The 16765-nt window shown below is 34.4% G+C and overlaps 3 protein-coding genes across 9 annotated transcripts; 1 reads left to right on the top strand and 2 right to left on the bottom strand.

Moving 5' to 3' along the window:
* Nucleotides 1–1718: 1718 nt before the first annotated feature.
* Nucleotides 1719–3845, bottom strand: LOC104883182 (glucan endo-1,3-beta-glucosidase 1). 2 transcript variants are annotated; one of them, XM_010667665.4, is made up of 3 exons: nucleotides 3554–3845; nucleotides 3153–3419; nucleotides 1719–1856 (listed from the first exon to the last, which is right to left on the bottom strand). In XM_010667665.4, the coding sequence occupies exons 1-3, from the start codon at nucleotides 3618–3620 to the stop codon at nucleotides 1822–1824; spliced, it is 369 nt and encodes a 122-aa protein (XP_010665967.1). In that variant the 5' UTR covers nucleotides 3621–3845; the 3' UTR covers nucleotides 1719–1821. The 2 variants fall into 2 exon arrangements, with proteins under 2 accessions (XP_010665967.1, XP_010665966.1); XM_010667664.4 differs by having other exon boundaries at nucleotides 3153–3425; nucleotides 3554–3836.
* Nucleotides 3846–8389: 4544 nt separating this feature from the next.
* Nucleotides 8390–9875, top strand: LOC104883181 (F-box/kelch-repeat protein At3g23880). The gene has a single exon (XM_010667663.4). The coding sequence runs from the start codon at nucleotides 8575–8577 to the stop codon at nucleotides 9640–9642; it is 1068 nt and encodes a 355-aa protein (XP_010665965.1). The 5' UTR covers nucleotides 8390–8574; the 3' UTR covers nucleotides 9643–9875.
* Nucleotides 9876–11584: 1709 nt separating this feature from the next.
* On the bottom strand, nucleotides 11585–15469 carry LOC104883180 (F-box/kelch-repeat protein At3g23880). Of its 6 annotated transcripts, none has more exons than XM_019247297.3 (2): nucleotides 14103–15469; nucleotides 11585–13031 (listed from the first exon to the last, which is right to left on the bottom strand). In XM_019247297.3, the coding sequence occupies exon 1, from the start codon at nucleotides 15288–15290 to the stop codon at nucleotides 14115–14117; it is 1176 nt and encodes a 391-aa protein (XP_019102842.1). In that variant the 5' UTR covers nucleotides 15291–15469; the 3' UTR covers nucleotides 11585–13031; nucleotides 14103–14114. The 6 variants fall into 6 exon arrangements, with proteins under 6 accessions (XP_019102842.1, XP_010665961.1, XP_048491867.1 ...); XM_010667659.4 differs by having other exon boundaries at nucleotides 14108–15469; XM_048635910.2 differs by having other exon boundaries at nucleotides 11585–12216; nucleotides 14108–15469.
* Nucleotides 15470–16765: the final 1296 nt, after the last annotated feature.

Genomic DNA, 16765 nt, shown 5'->3' with positions numbered 1-16765 from the left:
ATATTAGTGGTGAAAATTATGTATAGGCAAATATATAAATAGTAAATTTTTTTGTTAAATTAATTATCATAAAAGATAATTAATAATCATTATTTTTAAAGGACGAATTATAATAATTATTACTCCATAAAAAATTTGAGGGTAGTATTTACGTTAGTGGTAATATTTATGTTATTCATGGTCAATGTTTTTGTCTAATAAGGTCAAATAAGTTTCAATCAGGTCCAATAAGGTCTAATAAGTTTCAATCAGGTTCAATAAGGTCTAATAAGTTTCAATCAGGGCCAATAAGGTCTAATAAGTTTCAATAAGGTCAATAAGTTTCAATAAGGTCCAATAAGTTCCAATCAGGTTCAATCAGGTCCAATAAGTTGAATCAGGTTCAATCAGGGGCGGATCTAGGGGGTGGCCTACCCGGGCCAAGACCCACCCCATGATCCGTAAAATGTATTAAGTTTCGAATTTGTAACATTTATGAAAACAATTGTGTTGAGGTAGATGGTAGAAGCGCTAGGATAACTTTACTGATGTCCCGTGTTCGATTTCGGTTAAGTAATATCTTGGTCTTTTACTTTCCTTTTTTGTCGTGATGTTGATTTGATGATTTCCTTTTGGGTTTTCAATTTACTCTTTCATTCATTATCACTCTATGAAACACTTGCTTCTTATAATAATATTTTCAATCAACATCAAATACACAACGCCATCTTTTACATCTATATTACTAATAATTTTGTGGTGTTTTATATCACGGTATTTTAAAAAATAATTTTTGAATTCTTTAATTTCTATATATTACAATATTATTCATTATATACATTCTTTATGGGCTTATATATTTTTACGTCATTATGGTCTAACAGAAAAGTTCAAGTCATAGAATAATAATACTCTATATTTTCCTTAATACTACTTTTAAAGAATTCTTTTTCATCTGTCTTATAATACTATTTATACGGTTTATAATGATTCCTCTATTATGTCGATACATCTATTTTCCACTACTAAAATGTTATAATCATTACTTTATTATTTAAATAAGTGTACCCTTCTATTTTCTACGATATCTACTTATTCAATTAAAATATAACTATCTCCAATTACATCTACCTTTAAAAAGGGTGAATTATCTTTATGTTAAAATATATGCGTATTTAAGTTATAAGTGATCCATATAATTTTTTTTATAAAAATAATGCAATTAGGTCGGCCCACCTAATGTAAAAATCCTGAATCCGCCACTGGGTCCAATCAGGTTTAATAAGTTCAATAAGTTCAGTTCAGGTTCAATAAATTCAGTTCAGATAAGGTCCAATAAGTTAAGGGCCAATAAGTTGAATAGAACGCACCCTTAATCTCTATTACTATTAGTCAATATGTGGGGAACGGAGGAAGTAGTAGTTTCTATCGTGAAATACATGTTGCAATAATGTGATTATGGCATGGAAATGATTTTGGTGCGACTAGTTGGTTGTGGGGTGAATCGTTATATTATTGTGATAATCTATGTTTATTTAGGGATAATATATTACAATGTTTTTAGGGTGATGTATTGCTTGAGACTGTTTGAATTCGATACCAATCGTGTATAAGGAACTTTACTTGGTTTGTAGATACAAATCAGGAGAGCATGTGAACGGCTTGATGTTTCCGTTACATCTAATACAAACTTCTTTTTTTTTGAACCACATTTACAACTTGCATTTTAAATAAGTATATAAAATAAATGAATGCTGGATATATTGAACTATTGAAGTAAATCATATAATGAGGAAAGAAAAACACAAAAATGAATTGTTTGTGGATTCGACTATCAAACTCTCAAGGAAGATATTCGAAGTGGCAGTTGTCATGACCTGCACGGTAAGTAACAAAGGTAATCAATAAAGGAGAAAGTTACAAAGATGCATGCAATGAAAACAAGTGAAAGTGATGTATAAGTATAACAACACATGCACATTTTTAACACATGCACATGTGATAATTTTGAAATGCATAATGTTTGGAGAAGCAATGATTTTATCCTGACAAGTTTTGATTGCTTCACCCAAACCAAAAATTGCCAGCTAAAAATAGTAAGGAAAAGGATGTACATCCATGCACATGCATATGAACATAGACATGCTTTTGAGTTTTGATCTATTTTCACTAACATATCCATGTGGATGGGATATGATGTGATGATGTGATGATGCTGGGAACCTTCATGCTTCTTTTACTTCATTAAGTATTTTTTTTTGTTTTTTGGAACTCTTGGTTTCAAATTTAAGTTTTTAACGAGCAAGTATATAGTTTTGGTGGGTCGTCTAGGCAACTTTTAATATTCTATTTTGAATAGCAATTGTAAGGGGTCCACCAACTTTGTTAGAAAATTAAGTTAAATTTGTTTTGTTTTTCTTTCAAAGCGTTTTTTTTAATGTGAAAATGGCCTGAGTGTTTAGGGATTAATAAAATGAGAATTAGTATTTGAATGAAATTAGTGTTTCTTTTTTCCATTTCTCTCTTATTCCATCCTCATAATACTAGCCCTCCCCCTTTAGCCCTAGTATAATCTTCATGGCAATAGAGTCCCATTTAATCTCCATCTCCATTTCTCTTTTATATCCCATTTGTACATAACAAACAAGCGAAATTGTTATGTGGGAGATAAATTCCCAATCACACACTTGTTAAACTCTCACAAAACAAACATTCCATATGTGTTTCTTAATATATTACCCACTTTTTCCATATTTGGCTTGGTCCATCTAATAAAAAACTAAATCAACCCGTACTCCTATATTATATTTAAGTATTTGTTTGTTCGCTTTTGGGATTCTTGGTTTCAAATTCAAGTTCGTAACAAGGGAATATGATCCCGTTCTTTTTGACCGACATAAACTGAATTGAGAGAAATATAATTGAAGAGAGTAACTGAATCAAATTGAACTGAAACTAAAACTAAAACTGAAATGAAATGAACTGAAAACCTATATAGATTTGATGGGTTGTCTAAGTCTAATCAACTTTTCACATTCCATTATTAAGAATATCAATTGTATGTGGTCCAGCAACTCAGTTAGAAAACAGATTACCGAATTCCAATCATCCAATAGATAATTCATGCCAAAAGTCTAGGAAATAAGAGGGAAAGATGGGTGAAAAGAACATACTGGGATCAAGTTCAGTGATCATGGCAGCACCATTGAAATAGCAATTACCACCTTGATTCTTAAACTTTTGGTAGTAACTGTTGAACACAAAATCAGCATGGTCTTTCACAGTGTTTGGTTGATAACAAGGTTGATTTTCTTGGATCATATTACAGTCTACACCTTGTTGCTCACATGCCCATTTTATGGCTCCTTGCAATTCATCATCTGGGGTCTGCACATCTGCTATGCAATATTGTTGTCCCACATCGTCGTTTGATTCATCTCCTGTAACTTGTCACCCCAACCACATAAACAAATGAGCAATGTCAATCTAAACAATGATTTTTGGAAAGACTAAATAAGTTAAATCTAAGGACATCTATGAGATAAAATTGGAGTAAAATGAGTTGTTTAAGTACCTGAAATCCTTGGAACTACAAGGAGGAGAAGCAAAGGAAGCAAAAACTTCAAGGAAGAAAGAGACATTGTAGATTATAGAGATAAAGTGTTGGTAGTATTTTAGATAGGATGAATTGCTGGAGCCACAAATCGAATAGGATGCTCCAGTTTATATAGCAAGTACTTTGTATTATTTTGGTGCTAAAGCTAATATAGCAAGCAAATTGATACTAGTATTAAATTATTTGGTGACAAAGTGTGAACGTTGCATTGAAATACAAGTCACCGACTTGTAGGCTGTAGCTATTCCTCGGATCTGATTCCAACTGGGGCTTCAATGAGAGTACTTATTGGCACTAATTATGGAGCAACTTGCATCGGATATTTGGGGGAATGCTACATTTATTCGGTGGGTAGTTAACCCATTAGAAATGGAGAATTGAAAAACTATTAAAATTGATGAGTTGGATTCCACTATTTATTTATTTCTATTTGTAATGGGTTGTCGATCCACTGGGTAGATAAAGTTTTTATCTATATATTTGAATCATATCAAGACTTTTGCAAGGACGGATTTTCTGCCTCCCGAATTGATTCCATTCAGATTGTCCAACACCCTGTCATTATTAGAGCAATGCCAATGGACAATGGTGACACAATTGTTCATGAAATTGCAATTTTTTTGAGTGAAAAAAAAAACACCTCTCCCATTGGTGATAACAATTTGTTCATGACATGGACAAATTGTTCATCCTAAACTACACAAAACAAGCTAATGACAAGTTGCCACATGTCCTGGGTAACTTTGGGAAACTTTGTGGAAATTTCCATGAAATTTCTCGAAAAATTCCTTTATCAAAAAAAAAAAATTATACCAAAATTTATGATTTATTTCCCTCTATAAAATGATACCCATATTAACATATTTTGAAATATTTGTTTTTTAAATGAAATGAGGTATAGTGATGATTTATTTGTTCATGAGTGGAATGGAGGTAATATTTTTGTTCATGAAATGAACAAAACATGAGTAAAGAGGAAAATTTGGTGAACTTTTTGTTCACCATTAAGTATTGACAATGCTCTTAGACTGGAAATATGCACATTGAGGTTGGTAGGGTTGTGCATTTTTGGGATTGAGAAGCACGCGATTCGAGTTCGATCCAAAAATTGGGTATCTATGTTGGAATTGTGCCCAAGACTAAATTGTGATGTAACATATTTGACTTTTGAGCATATCTATCTTGTTTATCTTTAATGATAAAAATGGCATTTTGATTTTTTACTATTATAGTATTTTGTATATTTCTTTATTGTACTAATATGATATACTTGATTTAATTCGTAGACTTTCTATTATATTATGATAATCCTTCAATCCAGATCTTCACAATGGTCATTGGATCACATACTTTTGCACATTCATAAGAATATCACATGACGTTAACATTGAAAATAAAAATTCTTATTTAATTAGTTAAGTAAACAAAATTCTTATCCCGCAATAGGCACGCAAGCACCCCTCCCCTTTCCCGACAACCTTCACACAGGCCCCCCTTCCCCCGACAGACCCCACGCAAGCCCTCCCTCGATCTCCCCGCGCCTCCCCTCCTCACTCTCGTCGGCGTAGTAGATCTGAAATCAGTCATCGGCACCATTATTGTTGAAGAGCGAATGAGTTCGCGAGGGAGGGGAGGGGGAGCGATTGAATCCACGGGGGAGGGGGAGCGACTGATTTAGCAAAGGAAGGGAAGGGGCAACTGAGTTCGCGTGGAAAAGGGGGATGCGGGGGAGGGTGTTGAGAAGGGGGAGGCGTGACTGGCTGGGTGGTGGGGAGGGGGAGGCGCGGCGGCGATGGAGGGAGACTGGTGGGGGTGGTGGGCTGGGGGTAGGTTAGGGTTAGTTAGGGGTTTTAGTACTAGTTAGAGTTTTAGAGTTAACCGTCGTTAGTCATTAATGGCATTTGGATGTATCTATACAAATATATTAAAAGGCGTGCGTAACAACGTCGATGCGCCATGTGGCACCCTCCTCCTGCCACCAGAATTTTGCCACGTGTCTGTTAACCAACAAAGTCAAGTGGTCATTATCTAAAAAATAAATATGCTGAAGCTTGGGCTTGAACCCTTGACCTTATGTAAGGGTTTTCAAAGAATCATCATCTCATCTAACATCTCGTAGTGATCCATGTTTTCACAAAATTATAAATATGTGTTGTAATTAGTTAATGTTATTAAACATATCCCTTCCATCCTTAAAAATAAATAAATTTGCATGTTCATTAAAATTAATTATGTATGCATGGTATAGGGTTTGATCCTGAGACCTCAAGTACATATACTAAAGTCTTAACCACTAGGCTAAGTTGTATTTATTTTATTATCATAAAGTATTATATTGATAAATGATTTTTTTCTTACCCGGAGCATATCCCGGGCCTAATAACTAGTTTTTTATAAAATCAAGGGTACATGCTGAATTCGGGAAAAAGTCGGGGTATCTGGTGAAGAAAAAAATTTGTCAGAAATATTTCGTGAAAAAACCGTTATTTTTTTAAATTATGCATTAGTAAAAATTGTGAAAGCTTGATCTCGAAATTGTAAACATTGCATATTGAGATTATTGTAACCAGATTTCACATAACTTATTATCTTATTATATAATGATGGCAACTCGTGGATAATGTTTACAACACCTGACCTCGAAATGATAAACGTTGCATAAATTATCAAACGGGAAAATACAAGGAAAATACAATGAATAAAATTAGGGATAACATAACATCTATCATCTATGAGTAAGAACTTTTTTAAAAAAAAAAAAAATGGATAAAAAGAGTTAATGTGGAGTCCACATAACATCTGATGAATATTATTGGATATTAAGGGTGCGTTTTGTCGTTCAACTTAAAAAAATTAAGTTTCAGATCCAATAAGTTCAGATAAGTTGCAATAAGGTTTAATAAGGGCATTAAGTTCCAATAAGGTCTAATAAGGTCCAATAAGTTCCAATAAGTTCCAATCAGGTGCAATAACTTCCAATCAGGTGCAATAAGTTCCAATTAGGTCTAATAAGGTCCAATAAGTTCCAATAAGGTCCAATAAGGTCCAAATAGTCAATGTTTAATAAACATTTGTATTATTGTCTATTATTTTGTTATTCATAATTTCATATCGCTGTTAGCTGATTATGTTATTATTAGAATTTTAATTAAAGTACCACAATGATTATATAGTATTATACTTGTATTAGTGTCTATTATTTTATTTATTTATTGTATTATGTCTATGATTTTATTATTATTTTATTATGTCTATTATTATTATTCATATTACTATTAGCTGATTATGTTATTACTAGAATTTTTTTTATTAAAGTACCACAATGTATAGTATTATACTTCTATTATTTGATTATTCATATTGCTATTAAATAATATTATAATCATGGTCAAATAATTAAGGTTAACAATAATAATAATTATTATAATTACAATATTTTGCAATTCGTCTTTAAATAACTAGAGATAACATGTTTTCGTTACTAATAACAATAAAGATATAAATTATTAATTTTGATTTTCTACTAGTATTTTATAAAATCAAAACAAGACTATTAGATATATTAGTGGTGAAAGTTATGTATAGGCAAATATATAAATAGTAAATTTTTTTGTTAAATAATTAACATAAGAGATAATTAAAATCATTATTTTTTAAAGGACGAATTATAATAATTATTACTCCATAAAAAATTTTGAGGGTAGTATTTACGTTAGTGGTAATATTTATGTTATTCATGGTCAATGTTTTTGCTAATAAGGTCAAATAAGTTTCAATCAGGTCCAATAAGGTTTAATAAGTTTCAATCAGGTCCAATAAGGTCTAATAAGTTTCAATCAGGGCCAATAAGGTCTAATAAGTTTCAATAAGGTCAATAAGTTCCAATAAGGTCCAATAAGTTCCAATCAGGTTCAATCAGGTCAATAAGTTGAATCAGGTCCAATCAGGTTTAATAAGTTCCAATAAGTTCAGTTCAGGTTCAATAAGTTCAGTTCAGATAAGGTCCAATAAGTTCAGGGCCAATAAGTTGAATAGAACGCACCCTTAGAGGGTTCACATCACAACATCACATAGCTAAATGGGATAAATTTCTCAATAAAATAATTTTAGAGTTATTCTACAAAGTATCTTGTGTTTTAGCATTTTTTTTTTATTTTTTCTTCCTAGTTATATACCCCTTGAACTTTTCATGTGTCTATGTAACATTAATTTGTAATAAATAAAAAGTTTGAAGATACAATATGAAAGATAACGGTATTAAGGTTACAACATATTAAATACTAAAACATAGGAATATCGAGTAAGACTAACCCTAGAAACCCAAAATGTTAATTGTGGACTATCTAATACCAATTCATCTATAAGAGGGTATTTGGTTCACATAGTGGTATGAGTTTGGAATTAGGAATGAAACTAAAATGATATAGATTTGAAACTTGATACTTTATATCATGTGTTTGGTTTTATTTGGGAACAAATTTTTTTCTTCTACTTGATACCTTGATGTATTGGTATGAGCCGTATCCACCTGCCACATTGGGTTTCTAAACGTCATACCTTACGGATTTGAGATATTGGTTTTAAATCTATTAATTTTGTAAACAAACACTAGGTATGGGTTTTGCTCATTCTAAACTCATACCTCATACCAGAATTATATGAACCAAACGCCCCTAAAAGTATTCTATATGTAAAGCACTAAGGCAGCCAGCCTCCTTATTTGACGTTGCCAAAAGAAAACGCGTTCGAATAATCAAAGCTCCTTGACAAAAGTTGAACAATTTTGTGCAAGATCAAAACTAGAATAGGAGAACGCATAGTTCCTATATCAACTTGGTATCAACACGTTCTTTTATGCTGCTTTTGTCTCTAATCTCTAGTATTATTCTAACTCTCTATATCACAGAAATCCAACCTCTTCAAAACAGCGCTAGCTCAAACACGAATAAAATCAGAACCACCAAACAAAAACCAAGAAAATGGCAACACATTTCCCTGTAGATTTGTTGCCACTAATACTAGTAAGATTACCTGTCAAGTCACTTCTCCGTTTCAGGTGCGTTTCGAAATCCTGGAACTCTCTTATTACCAGCTCTTATTTCATCACAGCTCACATTAACCACAACGATGCCAACAACTGCCACGCCCTTCTGCGGTGTTACTATCTGGAAACCCGAGAGGATAGTTATGCCCTGCACTCTGACAATAATAGTCTGGATAAGATTACAGAACTCGATTTTCCATCAGAAACTCGCGAGTTCTTTCACATTATTGATTGTGCTAATGGGGTGGTTTGCTTGATGGATAGCTACCAGAGATACAATACTGTGTTGCTGTGGAACCCTAGCATCAGAAAATTCCTAACACTTCCAAACTCTAATTATGAGCTTAGTACAGACGAGTTGATGAATACAACATTAGGTTTTGGGTTTGACACTTTGAATAACGATTACAAATTCATTAGGATTTATCATCCGAATAATGGCACCCTGAAAATGGATATCTTCACACTTAGCACAGGTTGTTGGACTGATATTGAGATCAGGAGCTCGCTTGCTCCTGTTAAAACTGAAGTGGCTACTTATTTAGATGGAGTTCTTCACTGGTTATCATATAATAAACTGATTGTGGGGTTTAATCTTGGAAAGGAGAAATTCACAGAAAAACTGGTGTTGCCTGCAGAAATAGATGATTGTTTCATTGGAGTATGGCGCGGATCACTTTCAGCATTTGAAACACAAGATAGAGATACTTACAAGTTATGGGTGATGAAAGAGTATGGAGTAAGAGAGTCATGGACGAAGATGTTTGAAATCAGAGGATCCTGGATTGTCAGAGGCATAACACGAGACCGTGGACTGATGCTCTTCCAGACTTTTCCAAGTAGGTACATAGATGCTTACGACCCTGAGACTAGACATACTAAGCATGACATTCTTCACCTTAAGGAGCCTCTTATTTCGTTGGAAATGACACCGTATATCGAAAGTCTTGTTCTACTGAATGAGGGAGACAATGTGCCTACTCTAGAACCACTCGGAATTTGAGTGAAGATGATTCAACAAATTTCTATCTTTGTCCTCTTCTACAGATGCTTATGTACTTTGATCCAAGACCATCGGAGAACTCTGAAGCTTTGTCCTGCCAAGTAGCTATTAACAAATGTCTGAACTTACTCATCTTGTAATGATGCTCTGGTTTTCATCCTTAACTTTACAGGAAGTAGATGTAACTATCAACGTAAAAGTTCATGAAATATGGTATTTTCTTTTTAATCTCATTTTTGGAAATTCGCCATGTTAATGAGCTGAAATTTGGGATTTGGGATTTCTATGGATAGAACCAAACAGAGCTACAATCGATCCATCATCATTCCTAGGTTTTCACTTAAAGCTGAATTGGTTTATTATTCTGTTGTAGACCTTTTGCGTTTTTACAGACCAACTAATATGCTCCAAGATCTGATCCTAACCTACTTGCTAAAAATCCCATGTAATTCTTCTTCCTCTATAAGCCCACAAGCTCTTAAAATCAACACCGCATACCCAAAAAGAGAGATTTGATATCTAATATGTAAAAAGTAGAGTCACGGGCACTTTTGTAACTTCACTCAATGAGAATCCCGCCACTCTCGTATTTCACATACCTCCGTTTTATATTACTCACTACACTTCTAAATTCACGGACTCCTAAACAATTTTTGAAGAAGAAAGAGGTACAGAGTAAAAAGAAAAGGGACTCATGTGGGAGGAGAGAGATAGAGAGAGCTTATTGTCCAAAAAGGAAGTGTAGCAAATAATGTAAAATGTGAAACTTCTCACAATGGAAAGTATAGTGAGTATTATGAAACGGAGAAATTATAAATATCTATGGTTCTTCATACTCAAAAGTAGATACAACCAAAGAGCCTTTAAATGGCAAGAAAACTAGAGATCCCAGAAATCTACTCATTAAGGCTCAACTTCAACTCAGACGCGTCTTTAAAGTTTGCAACACTTCTGTTATCAGCTCTAAGTTTATCAGATTGCCAACTACCCAAGATGAGAGTAAAGAAAATGCCACACTGCCCCAATGTTACTAAGAAGATAGGGACGACACTTTTGCAATGGACTGCAACAATCTTATAATGAGATCTCCCACACTGACCAGGAAAATAAAGCAATAAATACTCAGGTAATCCGGTGATGATTATAACCAGACAAGCAAGTTTAAGTTGACACCTGATAGCCAAATGTTATGCAACAAAATAAACATCATGTTTGCATTACCACATCTACTTTAATAGCAGAAACCTACTGAAGCACCACAGTATGCCTTAAGAACTTCACTCTGAACCATTTCACAGTTACATCCAAAAAGAACAAGACCATCAGCATACTTGAGAGAAACTAAGAGAACTTCTGCAGTCAATTAAAAGTAGCAGGTTTTCCTAGCTGCAACACTAAGTCAGAACATGAGAATGAAAACTGCAACCTAATAGATTATAAATCGCTTAAAATTTTCTCCTCGGAACTTATAGTGGATATGAAGGATCTTTCAATTAAGCTTCCATATCACGGGTTAAGCTACTACTATGGGCCAATTTACAATGATCCCAATATATTTAAGAACTCAACAACTTTATCTACTAAATAATATGATAAACATTCACATAAAACCTAGAAACTTGTGGCAGGTTGGAACTTGGAGGAAGAGAGATCAAAGTATAGAAACAGAAGGAGCTAGACCTAGTTGGACAGTACGCTAAGGCCTGCAAGAACCAAATCAGAGGAAGATGATGATGACAAAGTAAATGACAATGACAGTCTCGTCATTCGAGATTTTTCTATGTTAACCTACTTTCAGACATTGCCTATAAAATTACTTTTGCTTTACCATAGTTCATCCCACGACTTATTTTTATCTGCCGACAGCTTATTTCAATTTCATATTATGTTATTTGCGTTGTGTGAATAACGTGTAAAGTGGAAAGCTGGAATAGACTAATGATACAATAAACATCATGAGGATACAACCAAAACAAAATCCACAAGAAATGCAACTTTGACAAGATCAATTAGCAACAAAATTACTTGCAAATCCATGAATGTGCTTCCAGCTTTATCGTCAAAGTTAGGTGGTGCCAACTGACAAGCATAGATTATCTCACTCCTCAAGTAGAACTAGACTCTCTTTGTACGATCCCAAATAAGAGCCAAACTGAACATATTTCACTTGTACATCCTCCATGGCAATTGGCAGGTGTAAAAACCACAACACCTGCCACATCCCCAAGCACTAGTATTAGTCCTTTCATAGTAACCCCAGTCCCCAGCTATATGTTGGGCTGGCATACCTTCTTCAAGATCTAATGAGAATAATTTCATCCATGACTTAGCCACACCCTCCTCTATCATAACCCAAATGTGCGATCCCACCCCTGGAGCAGTGCAAGAGAGTTGCGCCACATTGTCAACTGAGTTCCGCAGCGCAGATTAGATACAGTAATATTTTCAGGACACACAATCTCCGTGAACACCTCAGTACTCTGATCATGATGGATTTTACCACTTCAAATTCAGGAAGAATAAGCATTTTCTAATGGCAGGATTCCAAAACATATAGGAAATGGGTTCGCTTTGCTGTAAACAGTAAACAGATTAATCCATTAACACAACCCACATAAATTCTATAAGAACTCTGAGAAGGGGGATTAAGGGTTTCAATTTCTTGGTTGGAGTTGTTGATTATCAGCATGTAAGCTATATATTTGTCTGGAATTAGCATCGTATTTCCTAAAACGTAGCAAATTATGGTTTGCAGCAGTTTGATTATAGATGTAGGTCTAGGTGTGACGTAATGAATCGGAATTACTAATGAGAGAGCACCAAGATTTACAAACACATCTTAAACGAAGCAGATTTTACTGGCAAACCTGATGACTGGGTGCAGGTACATCTTAAACGAAGCAGAGATTTTACTTCTTTTGGGGATGAAGAGGAAGTTAGGGGGGGAGAGAAGTTCACTACATCCAAAAAGAACAAGCCCAACAGCATCCTTTGACAGAACTTGGGGAAGTATTGTTGTCAACTAGATAAACTAGATGATAGACTCCCCTGGTTGAGCATGTAAACAGTTTAGAGCTAAATCTAACAGCGCCTAAGTTCCACAAGGCCTAAGTTCCAAAAACTAGAATAAAAAGATAGAACCAAAAACCAGCTTAAGGCCAAAAGTTATAAATCTAACTGTCTAAATCCACTGCGGTAGCCCATAGCTTCCTCTCCAAAATTGATGCCCATTTAGACCAAGGGGTCGTTGGGTTCATAAAGGGGTAATGGAAAGGAAACCAGAATGAGAAACGAGGACAAAGGAAAGGAATAACCCCTTTACCATCATTTCCTTTCTTGAAACCTCCAAACCAAACACCCCCTAAATACGCACCATGAACTTCGTTACCCTGTAAATTTGTTGAACATGGGAAAAGATTAGCGTCTTCATAATCATAAATGTTGTATGTCATAAAATACCATGTCCTGATTACTTAGAACCTGCAAAGAGCCAAACAATTGATCTAGAAAAGAAGCAAGTGAAATGCACTGCTTAAGGAAGTTGACCTTATATTTATCATAGAAAGGAAAGCAGGATATACTAGGTTAGCCTCTGCTGGTCCAGAGGTGTCAGTGCCAAGGGTTAAAATTAACAAGAACTAGAAGGTCAGACCGCGTAGCACTGCCCTGCCTTTATCACGAGGTTGGAAAACATGACAATGAAAATACCCTGCACTTCGCAAGTTACAAGCACAACGAGTTTACATGAAAATAGAATCACTTCAAACCTAGATTCTCGTTGCAGGGTGGAGGAAGAGAATTGGAAAAATATAAATAAACAGAAAGGCCTGTATGAAGTTGGATGATATGATCCTCTAAAAACAATTCTCAAAAATCTTGAATACTATGTTTCAAGAGTCCTCTTACATCTAATTCCAAAATTAAATAAAACATGAAGTGACATGTAATATTGTATTATCGCGAATCCAGTTAAGCCTGCCAGTACCACAAGAACTGCAAAACAATGAGCAAGTCAGAAGACAAAGAAAGACATCCTTTCAGGTATTTCTATTTAGAGCTTAATTACACACCCAATAAAGCTACTACATTTCTTAACCATAATTTCACTTATTTGCTAAAACCATAGTATTATCTAATGTCATCCCCCGTAGTAGAAGTTTATAATAAAACTTAGTAGAGAAAGTTAAATAGATTCCCGTCATATCGAAGATTAACTGCCCACAAGCATAACTGGCTCAAGATAAGAAAACAAGCTTCTTTTAGAGGAAAAAAGCTTAATAATAATGTCTAATATGAACAATGAGTAAAGTGTAAAACTTGGAAAGAATAACACCACGAACAACATTAGGAGGACACAAGCAAATAAAAATCTCCAAGACGTGCAACAGCAATAAGATCAAGTCGACACCTAGATATAAATAATTATATAAGGAACTTAAAGAATAGCAACCAAAGAAAACCTTACAGATCCATCAATGCTCTGCTAGCTCATTTTCCAGCTGCTCGGCATTGTCAAAGTTCGCTGGAGGCAAGGGTAGATTATCACCCCCCTTGAGAAGAACTAAACTCTCTTTGTAGGACTCCACATGCCAGGCAGTTTGAGGAACAGGAGGCACATATTTCACAACTTGTGCATCCTCCACAACAGGCGTAACTAACACATCACCTTCCCCAACCACTAACATTAGTCCTTTCATACTAAACCCAACTATACGTAGCCCCATTGCACGTCCATCCAAGTCTACTGAAAACAGCTTCATCCATGACTTAGCTTCAACACCCTCTCCCATAACCCAAATGTGGTATCTCTTGCAATCCCATTCATGCATTAGAGCAAGAGAGTCACGAAAAATAGTTAACTCAGTTTTACATCGCAAAACAGACTTAACATCATCAGGACACCCTATCTTCGAAAACACCTCAGAACTCAAATTAAAGGACACAATCTCGAACCCATGGTTCTCTATCTGTGTCAACCGATACACAAAACCACCCACATTACACGAACGAGAGTACAACGCTAACGGAGCAGAATAATCAATTCGTCTCCACGACTTTCTACGGAGCGAAAATACAGCAACAGAACTTTTGAAAACAAAGTCATTACTTTCATCTATCACCTTATTATAGAAAATAATCCTTACAACTTTATAGTCATTAAACAAAGCATCATATCCAAATCCAAAACACATATCACGAACAATCGACGCAGGCCTAATGAATCTCAATCTTTTCTTCTTTCTAATGGGTTGTTCCAGTTCAAACTTAGGAATCATGTAACATTTTCTAATAGCAGGGTTCCAATATATCAAAGTGTTTGAGTCTTTATCCCACAAACATACTAACCCATTAACACAACCCACAATTGAAAAATACTCAGAAATGCTCTTAAAAGGAAAATTAAATGTTTCAATTTCCTGCCTTCTTTCATCATCTGCATGTAAGCTATAAATTTCTTCTTTAAAATCCAACAAATATTGTCTAAACAACACATTATACTGCTTATGTTGCAGATTTGAAAGCATGAAATCGGATTTACTAATAATTGAGCACCATAATTTACAAACACACCTGAAACGAAGCAGGGATTTTACAGGCAATCTGATAAGTATTTGGTGTGTCAACTCTTTTGGCAAGTGAAACTCCATTATTACACTTGTTTGTAGCTTAGAAATTTCTGGGGTTTTTTGTTTTTCTTGATTGAAGGAGAAAATGGGGCTTTTATTGGGGTGTTAATGTTATAACGTAAAAGAGAAACCTTGGGCTTACAATAGCGAAGATATTCTCCAGTGATGGGCATTATGCGCCCTGGAAACTGGAAAGTAAGAAACTAAGGGGTCTTAAATACATCAAGAAAAGTGTAGAGTCCAATCAAGTTCAATCAAACCATGTCGAATTGGATTAAATTCAAAGTTTTTTGGACTATATTTGACATTCAAATTTTCAAGTCTATGGTCTCGCTTGGTTCACATGGGAAGTAATTTTCTATAGAAATTTACATTTTATGGAAAATTCTTTCCTTTGTTAATTTCCTATGAATTAGACAAAATTGTTTGGTTGACACCATAGGAAATTGCATTTCCTAGGAAATTACTCACTAAGGGGGGGCTTGGTGAGTTATTTCTCATGTTTCATGGGAAATTCTATTTCTCATGGAATTTGTATTTCCTATGCTTCTCTCATTTCCCTCCAACCAAACACAACAGCCATAATGTATTTTCTAGGAATTTGTATTTCCAAGGAAAATAGCTTCCAACCAAACAACACCTAAATATCTTCGACTAGGGTCTTGTTTGGTAATTGGCTATTAGTTGTTGGTTGTTTTATTTGGCTGGTCTGACTGGCTGTTTGTATTGGTTGTTTGTGTTGGTTGTTTGACTTTTTTTTTATTTTATAAACATGTTTGGTAAAATTGGCTTTTGGCTGTTGGCTGTTAACTATAAAATGACCATTATGAACATTGATTTTTTAATTAAACTTACATTTTAAGACACTATAAAATGACCATTATTATTATTATTATTATTATTATTATTATTATTATTATTATTATTATTATTATTATTATTATTATATTTGAAGATGGTTGTAAGTAACATTTGTTGTTGTCATTGTTGATAATGATGTATAAACAGTCATTATTAAGCATTACATTATTAGACAAATATTTAATGACATAACAAATTAAACCATAAATATATATATATGTAACTTCCAAATTAAACAATAAATAATCTAAGAATCTAAGATCGACGTCTAACTCTATTGACTCGTCTAGCTGTCATCAAGCTAGAAGCAATGCTATCACGGAGTGATGTCATATATGTAGTTGACAATTCTTGTACACATTGTGGGGGATCAACTTCAATATCTTCAAGTCCCTCAGGAGGTACGAAATTAAGATCTTTATCGACAAGTCAGAAAGCGGGGTCACCAACTTTGTTTCGTCTAATGTAATTGTGCAATGCAAAACATGAGGAAATTATTCTATTTTGGTCTTTGAATGAGTATGTAGGCATTTTGTCTAATATTTTTCATCGAGCTTTAAGAACTCCGAAAGACCTTTCAATGCAACTTCTCAAAGATGAATGAGCACGATTGAAGACTTCTTTTACCCCCCCCC

This window comes from Beta vulgaris, chromosome 9 (genome assembly GCF_026745355.1).
Source record: "Beta vulgaris subsp. vulgaris cultivar EL10 chromosome 9, EL10.2, whole genome shotgun sequence".
Classification (NCBI taxonomy): Eukaryota; Viridiplantae; Streptophyta; class Magnoliopsida; order Caryophyllales; family Amaranthaceae; genus Beta; species Beta vulgaris.
The sequence above is the reverse complement of the archived record's forward strand: the minus strand, read 5'-3'. Positions and strand labels throughout refer to the sequence as shown.